The sequence below is a fragment of the Rutilus rutilus genome (genome assembly GCF_951802725.1).
Source record: "Rutilus rutilus genome assembly, chromosome: 4".
Lineage (NCBI taxonomy): Eukaryota > Metazoa > Chordata > Actinopteri > Cypriniformes > Leuciscidae > Rutilus > Rutilus rutilus.
Genome location: NC_140212.1, coordinates 29,108,783 through 29,123,760, shown reverse-complemented (window position 1 = coordinate 29,123,760; position 14,978 = coordinate 29,108,783). Strand labels below are relative to the sequence as shown.

General features: G+C 42.6%; 1 protein-coding gene and 1 long non-coding RNA gene across 2 annotated transcripts; both read left to right on the top strand.

Moving 5' to 3' along the window:
* Window positions 1-1,069: 1,069 nt before the first annotated feature.
* Window positions 1,070-1,544, top strand: LOC311290060. Its single transcript, XR_014627297.1, has 3 exons — window positions 1,070-1,175; window positions 1,272-1,358; window positions 1,446-1,544. It is a non-coding gene; the product is annotated as an uncharacterized lncRNA (long non-coding RNA).
* A 3-nt stretch (window positions 1,545-1,547) lies between these two features.
* LOC311289808 (uncharacterized protein) lies at window positions 1,548-7,372 on the top strand (the record flags this gene model as incomplete). The annotated part of the gene is made up of 11 exons (XM_084408054.1): window positions 1,548-2,066; window positions 2,181-2,261; window positions 2,335-2,517; window positions 2,609-3,213; window positions 3,325-3,646; window positions 3,842-4,646; window positions 4,858-5,067; window positions 5,167-5,465; window positions 5,798-5,884; window positions 5,996-6,163; window positions 6,260-7,372. The coding sequence occupies 11 exons, from the start codon at window positions 1,548-1,550 to the stop codon at window positions 7,370-7,372; spliced, it is 4,392 nt and encodes a 1,463-aa protein (XP_084264180.1).
* Window positions 7,373-14,978: the final 7,606 nt, after the last annotated feature.

Genomic DNA, 14,978 nt, shown 5'->3' with positions numbered 1-14,978 from the left:
ATTGTTTAGGTAAGACGTTGAAGGTGACACCGAGGTAAGATTTCTCTAATTAACCAGCTTTATAGTTTAAAAAAATAAAAATAAACTAGGTAAGACGACCTATGGGTAAGACGTTGACGGTGTCACCGAAGTAAGATTTCTCTATTTAATTAACTAGCTTTAATTCATAGTTATTGTTGTTGTTGTTTTTTAATAAACTTTTAACTACGTTAACTTACATTGTTTTAGGTAACGTTAAGACGTTTACACCGAGGTAAGATTTCTCTATTAATATTTAATTAATAGTTTTTTCTTAAATAAACTTGTACATTGTGTTAGGTAAGACGTCGACGTTGTTGCTTTGTTTAGTCTGCTAACTAACTTAACGTTAGCTAAGAATGAATGAATGAATGAATGGAGTAACGTTAGCATTAGCTGAAACGTATTTTCGACAGAGAGAAACGAATGGTTTACATTGGTACAACACCTGATATTGTGTTCACTTTTAACACAGACAATGATTTTAATATGAATTAATGAGTTTTGTATTGTATTCAGGTGTTGCACCTGTTATAACAGGAGACTTTGTGTTTACCAACTGATAATTTTGTGTTTACCAACTGATAATAATCTTAAAATGATTGTATTAAATTACTTCTATATCTGCTACTACTATGTATTAATATATAATACACTGAGGTACTATGTATTAATATATAATACACTGAGGTACTATGTATTAATATATTATACACTGAGGTACTATGTATTAATATATTATATGTATTACAGAAATATATAATACACTGAGGTACTATGTATTAATATATTATACACTGAGGTACTATGTATTAATAAATTATACACTGAGGTACTATGTATTAATAAATTATACACTGAGGTACCATCTAATGCTATCTACATACAGGAGTTTTATAGTAGTTAGTTAAAACTAAACTACCCATGTTGATATGGTTAAACCATTTACTGAATAGTTACAAATTTAAAGTGAATAGTTACAATTTTATTTACTCTAGTAATAGAAGATGGCATCCAAACACAAAAAGCACAGGGCTATGAGCGAAGAGGAGTGGATGTCACGCCTGCAAAGGTTTGCTGCTGTAGGGGTCTGGCCTTCTGAGGCAGGAAACAGGCCGGCACCCCGCCAGAAAAAGTGGCATGACCTGTATCTGAAGGTAAATTTAGATAAAGTGTTATGTGTACAATAATAAAACATAAAGCTATGTCACATTCTTCACATTCTTATGATTCACTGCCAAACAATATTACAGATTGGAAAATGTCCAGTGCAGTTTAGGGGACAAATGCCTTTGTTTGGAGGGACACAGATATGTAGTTGTGGATTTCATATAGCAAAGGTATCCACAATCTTTTCCTAAAATTATGAAATGTTGGTGTTGTTGTCTCTATTATTAAATTTAATTTTCTTTTCTCTTAACCTGTAGCTGACACCAGGTCCCTCATCTGCATCATCTGTCGCTACAGCGGGTCAGACGGCAACACCTGCTCTCACGGCAACACCTGCTCTCACGGCAACATCTGGGCAGATGGCAACACCTGCTCTCACGGCAACACCTGCTCTCACGGCAACACCTGGGCAGATGGCAACACCTGCTCTCACGGCAACACCTGCTCTCACGGCAACACCTGGGCAGATGGCAACACCTGCTCTCACGGCAACACCTGCTCTCACGGCAACACCTGGGCAGATGGCAACACCTGCTCTCACGGCAACACCTGCTCTCACGGCAACATCTGGGCAGATGGCAACACCTGCTCTCACGGCAACACCTGGTCTAACGGCAACATCTGGGCAGATGGCAACACCTGCTCTCACGGCAACATCTGGGCAGATGGCAACACCTGCTCTCACGGCAACACCTGCTCTCACGGCAACATCTGGGCAGATGGCAACACCTGCTCTCACGGCAACACCTGCTCTCACGGCAACATCTGGGCAGATGGCAACACCTGCTCTCACGGCAACACCTGCTCTCACGGCAACATCTGGGCAGATGGCAACACCTGCTCTCACAACCCGCAAGCCAACTTTGACTATGGCATCAGTAAGTAATGAGTATTTACTGATACTGATATTTAAATTTTTAGCATATTCAAATATATGCATTTTAATTTACAAGGCTCCACTTAAGATGACTTTTTAAAAAACATTTTTTCAGTTTATAAAGCCACGGTTCGGTGGGTCCCACGGTGCCGCTTTAAAGCCAAACTTAGATTTGGGCAGGAAGCATGCAACCAAGGTATTGTAAAGAGAATGACAGTTTGAATTTGATTTTACAATCATACAATAAAATCGTGGTTATATTCTCTCAGCCCATCAGTTGCACTTCCGACTCTTCTGCCATGTCCATCACTGTCACAAGTGCCATGACAAGGAGGACACCATCGCCTGCCTGCAGTTCCAGGATGTTCATTCAGACTGTCTCTCCTCTGTCTATTCCTCCCTCTCCTGTGTCCACAACCACATCTTCGATAACATCGGTAGCTGCTAGAGCTGTGAGAAACTCTTAATTTAAGTGGTTTTCTTCACAATGACACTTCACTTCAAATAATCATCCTTCATTATTTGCCTTTTTTATTTTTAAAGGAAGTGTCAGCTGCCGCCTCCTTCACTGGTACCTCCTCTGCTCCTCTTGCCACTGCACCCTCTGGATCTGCCACTGCCACCCCTTTTTTTGTCAACTCTGCTGCTCCATCTGTGGTTGGTCGCTCAGCTCACCCCACTGCTGACATGGAGACTGCTCCTGGTTCAGAGCCTGGCTGGCTGCCTGCAAAGCTGATAGGGACCATACCACCTCAGGATCAGAAGTGGATTTCATCTGCTCTGTGGAGGAACCACCGGCTGCGCACTGACCTTAAGCTGTGGTATGATCCACCAGAGCCAGCGCTTATTTATCATCAGGCCCCCACTCCAGAGCATTTTTTTACACACCGGCTTCTCTTGTGGATGCCATACCACCTTTGGAAGGTCAGGCTGTGCTGTCCTGTGTGTGGAAAACAGCTCACAGGTTATGGAGCCCACAAGAGAGCCCGCCAGGTTTTGGATGTCGATAGGTACTACCTGATGATCACGGAGACCCTCTGGTGCAGTGCCACTGGTTGTAAGACGAGTTACATTTCCAGTAGCAAGACCATCTTGGACCAGCTGGATTTGGCACACAGAATGGAGTTCCGACTGATCCTGACACGAAGGTGAGTATACTGAAATTATTTAGCCTGTGTCACAAATGTTTGTCATTCAAACACATTAGAAATTAGCTTGTTTTAATGTTTGCCATTTTTTCACTTTGTTTCTTAATACAGATACGCTTGTGACATGCGTGTGATCCGTTTTCTGAGGGAGAGGACCTTGGGTAATAGCCCCAGCCGCTTGGTCAGGCAGGTGAGGGAAAATCACAGCGAGGAGTGGCTGAAGCGTGTTTGTCGCTACCTTGGCACATGCTCAGACTTTGTTGCCCAGCCAAGCCTGCTCCCTGTCCACGACCCTCCGAAGCCAGTGGCTATTCCTTCTCACAGGTGGATGCTGGCTGTTTATGGCCGAGACATCTTAAGCAGACTGGATCACATCAAAGCCAGCATAACTTCAACCTTTGGCAATATATTAAAAATGGATTCCACAAAAAAGGTCAATATTTTTTACTCTTACTACTGTAGAATCACACCTTACAAACAAAAGTCTAAAATACAACATTAGCATTAAAGACCTGTGAAAATTTTAATTATTGCTTTGTGTAAAAAACAGTATTATTTCAGTGTTTTACATATAAAATAAAAAGTTTATTTGGGCTTTAGGCACTCATTGTCTTTTGTGTTATCACAGATCACCAAGAAGCTATCAGGCTTTGCCAAGGGGACCGCCTTGTGGCTTACATCTGTGAGCAATGAGGTGGGCCAAATCCTCATCAGTGTCCTGACTGCTCAGGAGGGTCCTGCTCTTGACACCATGGCTGCTGATCTCATCCGCAGGTACAGCAATGCTGGTGTGGCTCCTCCTCGGCTTCTCTATGTGGATTGTGAATGTTGTCGGGAGGGCACTGGACAGACAAAACTCAAACAAAGATTTGGTGGGTGGCCAGACCTGGTTGTAAAGCTTGACATATACCACTACATGCGCCGACTGGCATCTGGGTGTACAAAGGATGCACATCCTCTGTACCCCATCTTCATGTCCAGACTGTCAAGCTGCATTTTTGAGTGGGACAGTGGAGATGTTGCCTTGCTGTGTCAAGCTAAGAGGGAACAGCTGAAAGGAGAAGGTGTTCCTGGGATCACTGAAAAATTAGTGGACCAGCAGATAACCAAGGAGGAACTGGGGTTGCACTGCAGGAGGCGGACAAGAGGGAAGCCGCAGACTATCATAATGATTGAACTGCTTCTCAATGAGCTCATGGGGGTAAAGGGCAGAGACCTTCTTGGTGTCCCTCTCTTGGACCACGAGAGGATGCAGCACATCTGGCAAACCCAGAAGAAGCACGTGAAGTGCATTCAAGATGAACCAGGTGTCCTTCTGTACACTGTAACTGGCACCACTACAAAGGGGGGCATTGTCTTGCCAAACTACAGATGTGCGAGAGGGTCCACATCACTTGAATCCTTCCACTTACATCTGAACAGGTTCATTCCAGGTCAGTAGGAATCATTTTTTATTCATCAGCAAGATGAGTACATATTTGGAGTTAAACATTTTATTATTAGTAGTAGTAGTAGTAGAAGTAGTATTGTTATTGTTATAATTATTGTTATTATCCTGGGAACACTGACACAGTTAATGTCTGTCAATGAACCAAATACAACAAGTTAACCTAACAATATTGCTCATATTTGTACTGTCTTAAGGAACCAGTGCCAACAGCCTGAATTTCCAGCTGTACCTCCTGGAAGGCCTTAACAGATGGAATCAGGACCGTGAAGCTGCATCCCTGGCAGTCAAGCCTCCATCACTGCTCAGCTACTCAGGCGACCTTGTTCAATGTGTTAACAACTACAGTGTCAAGGTGCTTGGAAGGAAACTTGTCCCCTCTTTTCAGCCACCTGCGGTTTACACTGGTTAGTTTAAGCTTTCCATCATGAGGCTATTTTCTATAAAATAGAATTACCTTTTTATGAATTTTATGAAAAGTAAATTTTCCTTCTTGTCTGTCTCAGGGGAGCTAATAGGTATAGATTACCTATACCGCCAGACAGGGAGGGCCTTGCAGGATGTCCAACCTGACTCAGAGGAGACTGAGCAGATGCTGGAAGATGTAGGCACAGAGGAAGAGTTGGAAGATGAGGGCTTTGAAGATGCTGGTTTGGACCCAACCGTTGGGCTACTGGACCCATCCTCTGGTCCATCACCTGCCACCACCAGCTCAGCCGTCATTCCAACTCCCACCTCTCTCCAGGCTACTTCTGGACCTACTGGACCTTCAGGGCCTGCATCTGTTGCACTTGAGCAACGAGTGGTAATTATGCCTGTCACATTTTGTTTTTATCATACCGTGTACTGATAATTTAGACTTTTATTGTATTGTGATATTTATTATTATTGATGTGTAATAATAATAATAATAATAATAATCATTATTGTATAATAATAATTAGAAAATGTATTTGTATATCACTTTTACAAAACTTTTTCAAATCACAAAAAAATACACAATGCAATCATGAAATAGACAGAGATGTAAGACAATGAATAGAAATCTGAAGAATACATAAATGAATAAAAGCATAATGCTCTAATTAAAATCCATTTTATAATAATGTGTTTTTAAAAGAGTATTACATTTTGCAGATTGTGCATGCTTGTACCGGCTCTGCTGCTGCTAGTCCCTCCTCTTCACTGCCATCACCCATCACCCCTGCAGCCCCACAACAACTGGCAAGTGTTTTGAGACATGTTGTATCAGTGGCGTTATTGACTTGCTTGTAATTGTATTATTTTGATACTTATTTGATTATTATTATTTATTTTTATTATTACATTTAACAGGTTTCAAATGAGGACACCACTGCACCCTTTGGCCCAACAGCTGTCCCCACCAGCTTAGCCTCTGCTCCTCCGTACCTTCCCATCGTCCCAGCCTCTCTTCCCACTACTACAACTACAAGTCCCTCTGGGACACCTGCCATGACTCCAGCAGCACCACAGCAAGAGCTGGTAGGTCTTTTGTGACATGTAAAAAGTGTGTAAGATGTGTTATTTTTCTGCCTGTGATGTTGTTATTTTATTTGTATATATTCATATATTTACCAGGCTGTTGATGAGCGCAGTATCCCAGGGATGGACAGAGTGGACAGCCTGGCAGAGTACTTGGTGGGACTGAGGAATGAAACTGGACAAACACTTAACTCCCAGCAGGCCAGTACCATCATAGCTCTGTGGCAGAACCTTCTACCATATGACCAGCAGCGTGTGACGTACTCTGCACGCTACCAGCCGCGCCTGGCAACCGGACGCTTCAGGTGCTCTAAAAAGAAACCTGAATTTACGCCAGGTGTGGAGAGCATGACACGTTGCGTCCTAGGATCGACAGGTTCCCCTGCCCAGTGGCCAGACTGCTGTCGTCTGGTAGAGTGCATTTTTGTAAAACTCTGTGACATCCATAAAAGTCCAAAAAAACAGGGTAAATATGCACTGACTAGATGGACTCTAATTCTCAGAGACTACAGCAAGATCAGACAGCTGGTCCTGGGTAATGGTGCAGTCATGCAGAGCTCTACTCTGCAGTTGTTTGATGTTAATCAAACAACTCTCATTCAGTGGCACAACAAGCGACTGAAGAGGCAGGAATGTAATATTCTGCTGCAAGGGGTCAACTTGCCTGCCTACATTCCTGTTGCTCCCGTACCTCTCCCACCAGTGCAGGTACGCCCCACTGCTGCACCACCACAGCCTGGCCCTCAACATCAGTACCACTTGCCTCAAAGTACAGCAGGACAAGCAGTGGTCAAGAGGAAGTCTGCAGCTCCGGCCCAACGCACAGATTCTCTGCAGTCTGTCTGCCCAAGGTTGCCAGCTCAGAGGCAATTGTTCCCTCAGCAGACATCTCCACCTACCCCTGCCCCTTTGACTACTGTCTCCGGCCCCAGCCCTGCCAGTGACCCTCTTGTGTATGTGTTTTCAACCCCACAAGCCTATGCATCTAAACGGATTACTCCTGCTGGCCCCCTTTCCTCACCACCACCTGCCCGGAGGACTTACAATCGGAAAGTTGATAAAAATAAATGCAGTCAGTGCCAACAGCCCCGCAACAAAGAAAGTGGCCACAGCCAGTATTATGGGTACATATACTGTCCCCAAAATGCTGGTATTACACTTGACCAGTGGATGGAGGAGATGCGGAGGAAGAGGGCAGATAAGAAATAAACTGTTCAATATTAATCCCACATAACATGTCTGGCATTTCAAAAATAATTAACATAACAGAAATAACATACTGTATATTACAGTTTTGTGAGCCATGTAAGGAGTGTTGATTTTGTCTTTTGTATATTTTTTACCAGTTGACCAGAATCTTCTACCTTTAGTACTTTTTTATTTGGTTTATTTATTTATTTATTTTATATTTGTGTTTTATATTTAATATTTAATTATTCAATTCATTTGTATCTGTGCCATGCTTACTGTGTGTATATTTTGTAATAAATTGTTAATATATTTAAACAGCAAGGCCTTTATTTATTGCCAACATTCACTCAGAGAAGACAATTACATTGTGGCAGTACTTTCAATTCTCATTTCTTTCATGTTTAAATTAGATTGTATTAATGAATTGGGTGTTTTTTTTCTGAAGCAAATATGTAACATACATACATACATACAAACAACACATATGAATATAGTAATAACTTTTTATACATTTAAGTTGAAACATATGGTAATATTTCAGTTAGGGTTTTTGGTTAGAGATATTTCTATCTTTGTGTGTTTACTGCAATCATAATTTATCGTCAGACATTTTGTCGTCTTTTATAAATCATTCTGTGAGCCTAAGTCAAAACATTATTATAATAATAATAATTATTATTATTATTATTATAGACCTATATATATAATATGTATAGTACGTTTCAAGGAACTCCATATTCATATAGGTAATAAATATAAACATGTATCCATACAATGAGAAAAACATTAATAAAATGAACATATGAAACATTTTAAATTCCAGTGAAATATCACTCGCTATCATAATATTATATCACAAAGGCATTGACCTTGGATTCACAATCACCGTAGAACGAATCAGATTGACAGATCATTCTTGGCCAATGACGATACCACAATAATGTAAAGAAAGACCAATCGCGAATCAGCATTCATACTTTGGCGCGCAGTAAGCATCAGCATGTGAAGTGAATGCAGTGTCGAACCGGTCGAACCAGACAACGGATTTGTAACTATTGTCTTTTTATTTTAATTTCAAAATATCTTCATTCAGGTTAGTTGGCCTGTTTTTTTGTTTGTGTAATCGTTAAAATGAATAAAACATCAGTTTCAACTAAAATGAAGCCATCCCTACAAGGCCATATTCTTCAATCTGGAAAATGGAAGAGAAAATAATTACATGTTAAAGAGAAAAAATATAAGAAGATAAATTATAGTGGTTAGTACAAATTGATTTGTCAATTTGTGATTTTTAGCAGCATTTCTAGAGATTAAATTTGTAGAACAAAATTAAATATATTCAGAGCAGTGTGAAATTATAGAGTGTAATTATTATGTAGTTATTGTCAATTTTATTGTCTCTTTTTTAATACCTTTTATTCATGTTTTTTCCTCATAAGTTAAAGATGGAAAATTAAAGGAAAATTAGCTATTAGCTTTGCAAATTAGCTTTTTTAAAGAAAAAGATAGCAATAAAGTAATATATGTTAATTATAGATTTATTTAAAAATATACAAAATGTCTGTTTGAGTATGATTTGTTCATGAAGTGTTTATTTTCAGGAGGTTTTTATAGTTTTTTACATTGCAGACATGTCAAAGCCAAAATCACACAAGGGCTTGGGGGATGAGGAGTGGATGTCTCGCCTGCGGCGGTTTGCCAACACAGGGGTATGGCCCTCTGAAGCTGGCAACAGACCTGCTCCTCGCCAAAAGAAGTGGTATGAGCTATTTCAGAGGGTACGTATTGGCAAATGTTAATGGGACAACATGCATAAAACCAGTGTAATGTACATACAATACTGCTTATCAGCTGACAATGTTTTTGCTGTAACAGATAGATAAATGCCCAAGGCAGGTCCGTGGGCAAGCATCTCTTTTTGGTGGACCTCAGAGTTGTCTTTGTGGTTTCCATCCTCCAAAGGTGTGTACAAAAGGCTTTCAAACATATAAAAAGGTAGGCTATTATTTCTTCAATAATGATCTGTCTTTTCTTTTGATCTTATTAGGTGACAAGCAATCAACCTGCTCCCACATCTGGCCCTGTCCCTACCTCAACCTCTGTAAAGTCTCCCAGACGACCTCCGTTTATATCAGTGGTAATACCAAACCCCTTGTGTGGGTGGATTGTCTGTGTATTGCATGTTTAATGTTTGATGGAGTGAGGCAGGTAAGAAGTGAATCAGACTTACACATGATTTATTTATAGATGTATGTAGTATTTATTATGCTTATACCACACAATAACAATAAAGTTACATTTAACCTAATTAATTTATTATATTTGTAACTCCCAATTTTAGTTTGAAAACTACGGTTTGGAGGGTCTTAGCACAAGAGCCAAACCTAACCTAAACATTCCAAGAAGGATTCATTTATTTACAAAATTATTATATATATATATATATATTTTTTTTATGTCTGATTGGGTATACTATGTTAATATGCATTATGTGTCCTTACAGACCTCATCTGCTTCATCAGTTCCATTATCACACAGTGACAGCCCTGCTGCTATAACCACTGTGACAACCAGCACTTCTCCTTCCACTTCTGTGAGAACAAGTCCTTCTTTGTCTCCTATGAGAACCAGTCCGTCTCCATCTTCTGTCAGAGCCAGTGCATCTCCATCTCCATCCTTGATAAGCACCCCTTATGCATCTGTAAATCACTTCTTTCTTATAGATGGCATATATATGTGTGGAAGTTGCATATTAAAGCAATAAGCCCCTTGAAGCCGTGTTTTACAGTGGATGTAGAACAGCTAAGGGTCGCGGAGCCGAGTGCCTAAAACCCCCTTAGCTGTTCTAAATCCATTGTAAAATACGGCTTCAAGGGGCTTATTGCTTTTATAAAACGGTTACTCCATAAAAATATTCATATTAATATTTATTTTATTCATAAAATAAACACCAGCAACAAAAAATATATATATAACGTTATAACACATTTATTCCTCCGCCAAGCAATGTAGTTCCAAAGAGCAACACATGCAGCAACAAAACATCAGAAACGGCAGTTGCGCAGTAACACTAATGTAATGCGGTCACAGCTGTATGTTGAGTAATTTACAATGGCTTCGAACGCGGCTCAACCAATCAGAATCAAGGACTGGAACTACCCGTTTTATAATGAATGTTTTATGGCATATTAACAGAAACAAACATAAATCACAAAAAAAAAGTTAAACCTGAAGTGTCTTTAGGGTGATCCTGTTGCTTCTGGTAGTCATACTTTTATGGCTGTTCCTGCACCATCTTCATCTCCTGCTGATTCTTCCATTCCTGCGCTGCCAGCTGAGATGAGGAAGACAATCCCCTCACAAGATCAGAGGTGGATAGTATCTACACTTTTTCAAGCTGGCAGACTTAGACCAGACTTGAAGCTCTGGTATGAGCCTCCAGTCCCCTCCCTTATCTACCACCAGGCTCCATCTCCAGACCGTTTCTTCACACACAGGCTGCTGGTGTGGATGCCCTACCACCAATGGAAGGTTAGGCTGCTATGTCCTGTCTGTGGGAAGCAATTAACTGGTTACGGCATCCACAAAAGAGCTCGCAAGGTCCTCGACATTGACCGATATTACCTCATGGTGACAGAGACTCTCAGGTGTACTGTCTGTCGAACCAATTACTTATCAACCAGCCAGACTGTCCTGGACCAACTGGACTTGCCACACAGAAGACTCTTTCGCCTCATCTTGACATACAAGTAAGAATTTAAATACATCACACAAAATCATATTTTACTCCATCCATACTAATTGTTCTTTATAAAGAACAGCTAATGATAGAAAACAATGTTCCATGTAAAACATATATACTGATGTGGTTTTATATAGATAGATAATTCTTTTTGTATTTAAAGATATGCGTGTGACATTCGTGTCATACGTCTGCTGAGGGAGAGGACACTTGGCAATAGCCCTGCCCGACTGGCTAAACAACTAAAGGAGAACCATGGGGAGGAGTGGCTCGACAGATTGGCACACTACATGGGGGAATGTGCAGCCTTTGCTGACTGCCCCAGCTCCTTGCCAGTTGTTTTCCAGGAGCCACCAGAACCTTTTGAAGTCCCTACCAGCAAATGGCTACTGACTGTTTATGGGAAGGACATTGTCAGCCGACTGGATCACATTAAGTCCAGCATCACTTCAACTTTTGGGTCCATTTTAAAAATGGACTCAACAAAAAAGGTAGAATTTAATAGACTTTATGCTTTTGTATTGCATTGATATTGTATGTGCCACACAATGTGTTATTAATGTTCTGTATCTACATATTGTTTTTGATTTCAGATCACAAAGAAGCTGGCAGGAACAGCCAAGGGGACAGCACAATGGCTATCCTCTGTTGGCAATGAGACAGGCCAGATCCTCATCAGTGTTCTGACTGCCCAGGATGGACCTGGTCTGGACTCAATGGTCTCAGGCCTTATCAGCAGGTACCAGCAGGCAGGTGTGGATCCTCCAGTGCTCCTGTATGTGGACACGGGATGCTGTATTGAGGAAGGACAGAGCAAGCTTCAGACCCGATTTGGAGAATGGCCTACACTTAACATCAGGCTGGACATATGGCACTTTATGAGACGGCTGGCAACAGGGTGCACTACGGATGCCCATCCCCTCTACCCAACATTCATGGCAAGGCTATCTGAATGCATATTTGAGTGGGACCCACATGACATTGCTCTTTTACGTCAGGCGAAGAGAGAGCAACTGGAAGATGAAGGGCTGCTTTTCATCAGCGGGCACTTATTGAACAGGCGGATAACAAAGAAAGAGTTGTCCCTCTACTGCCGCCGAAGGACTCGTGGAGTAGAGACTACTATCCGCCTAATTGAGCACCTTCTGAATGAATTAAAAGGGGAAAAAGGGAAAGATCTTCGAGGTGTCCCTCTGCTGGACATTGTGCGGATTGAGCACATCTGGCGTGTTCAAAAGACACATGTGAAGTGCATCCAGGATGTGCCAGGTGTGTTGCTCTACACAGAGATGGGCACCACCACTACCAAGGGAGGCATAGTGCTCACCAAATACAGATGTGCTAGGGGCTCGACCTCCCTTGAATCTTTCCACCTCCACCTGAACAGGTTCATTCCAGGTTTGTGGCATATTAGCATTTTACTCTAATCAGCATTTAGATATTTTAGAATGTTATAATTTTTTCCATAACATTACACATTCTGAAAAGAAAACTTTAAAACGAGACTATGCTATTTGCAAGTATTCAGTCTGCACTTAATGATATGTTTCCTTGTAAAATCTCATTTTTAATGGCCTCATTTTCCATAGGATCCAGTGCAAACACCTTGAATTTTCAGCTGTATCTCCTGGAAGGCCTGAACAGATGGAACCAGGACCGAGCAGCAGCATCTGTGGTCACCAAGCCCTCCTCTCTCCTCACCTATGCAGGCGATGTAGTGCACTGTTTGAACACCAATAGTTTGAAGGTGATTGGTAGGAAATATGTTCCTACCTTCCAACCCCCTGCTAAGTACACAGGTAAGTCTCATTGTAGAGCACAAGCCTTTTATGACCACTTATCATAATAAGTTCTGCATTCTGCTTTCTTTAGGAGAGCTTATTGGAGTGGACTACCTGCTCAGTCAGACAGGACAACCACTTCAAAGAGTGAACCCAGATGCAGAGGAGACAGACCAGCTGCTGGAAGATGTTAATGTGGAAGAGTTGGAAGATGAAGGATTTGAAGAGGACTTACCTGATGACCCTACCATGACATTATTTTATGAAGACCTCACTACCACTGGTGACAGGGATGCAGCTTCTTCTTCCTCCGCCCCACCAGCCGCTGCTGCATCCTCCGCCCCGCCAGCCGCTGCATCCTTCGTCCCGCCAGTCGCTGCTGCATCCTCCGCCCCGCCAGCCGCTGCATCCTCCGTCCCGCCAGTCACTGCTGCATTCTCCGTCCCGCCAGTCGCTGCTGCATTCTCCGTCCCGCCAGTCGCTGCTGCATTCTCCGTCCCGCCAGTCGCTGCTGCATCCTCCGCCCCGCCAGTCGCTGCTGCATCCTCCGTCCCGCCAGTCGCTGCTGCATTCTCCGTCCCGCCAGTCGCTGCTGCATCCTCCGTCCCGCCAGCCGCTGCTGCATCCTCCGTCCCGCCAGCCGCTGCATTCTCCGCCCCGCCAGCCGCTGCTGCATCCTCCGCCCTGCCAGCCGCTGCTGCATCCTCCGCCCTGCCAGCCGCTGCTGCATCCTCCGCCCCGCCAGCCGCTGCTGCATCCTCCGTCCCGCCAGCCGCTGCATCCTCCGTCCCGCCAGCCGCTGCATTCTCCGCCCCGCCAGCCGCTGCATCCTCCGCCCCGCCAGCCGCTGCATTCTCCGCCCCGCCAGCCGCTGCATCCTCCGTCCCGCCAGCCGCTGCATTCTCCGCCCCGCCGCCTCTATTCTCCGCCCCGCCAGCCGCTGCATCCTCCGCCCCGCCAGCCGCTGCATTCTCCGCCCCGCCAGCCGCTGCATTCTCCGCCCCGCCAGCCGCTGCTGCATCCTCCGCCCCGCCAGCCGCTGCATTCTCCGCCCCGCCAGCCGCTGCTGCATCCTCCGCCCCGCCAGCCGCTGCATTCTCCGTCCCGCCAGCCGCTGCTGCATCCTCCGTCCTGACTGCCTCTTCAACCTCTGATGTATCCACGGGTCAGCCTGATGTCAGTGCTCCAGATTCCCCTACTCAAGTGTCTGATTTGGTATGTAAAATTTAATTATTTAAAAATTAGTTTTATGTAAAGTTATCATTTTAGCTTTTGGTTATATTTGAAATCATACCATATTATTTTTCTTTATGCCATTGTCTCAGGCTGTGGATGACAAAAATGTGCCAGGGATGGATCGGGTGGATAGCCTGGCAGATTATCTAGTGCAGCTACGGGATAAGACTGGACTAACTATCTGCAATCAGCAGGTGTGTCATTTTTACAGAAATAATGGAATAAAAGAAAAAATATCAGTAACAATTTACAATAAGTCTCATTTGTTAGCATAAGCTAATGTATTAACATGAACTAACAAAGAGCAATACATTTGTTACAGTATTTATCAATCTCATTGTTTGTTCGTGTTAGTTCACAGTGCATAAACTAATGTTAACAAACATAACTTTTGATTTTAATAATGTATTAGTAAATGTTGAAATTAATGTTAAGAATAATAAATACTGTATGGAGCATTGCTGTAATGCTATAACAGGATATTGATCATTCTTAGTTCGTGTTAAGTAAAGTAGTTAACTAATGTTAACTAATGAAACCTTATTGTAAAGTTATACTAAAATATCTTTATTCAATTCATTATTTTCTTTTATTTACAATAGTGTGTTTGGTCTGTTGAACAATATTGCATGTAACTCTATGTTTGTCTTGTGTCATTTTCAGGTCAATGATATTGTGGCACTTTGGCATAAACTGCTTGATTATGACAAAGAGCAGGTGGTGTTTGCTTCTAGACAGCAGGACACCAGGTTAACCACAGGAAGATTTAAAAAGAAGGCAGTTTTTACTCCTGGGGTGGACAGTCTAAAGCACTGTGTTCTAGGCTCCACGGCTTCACCCGCTCTGTGGCCAGACTGTTGCCGGC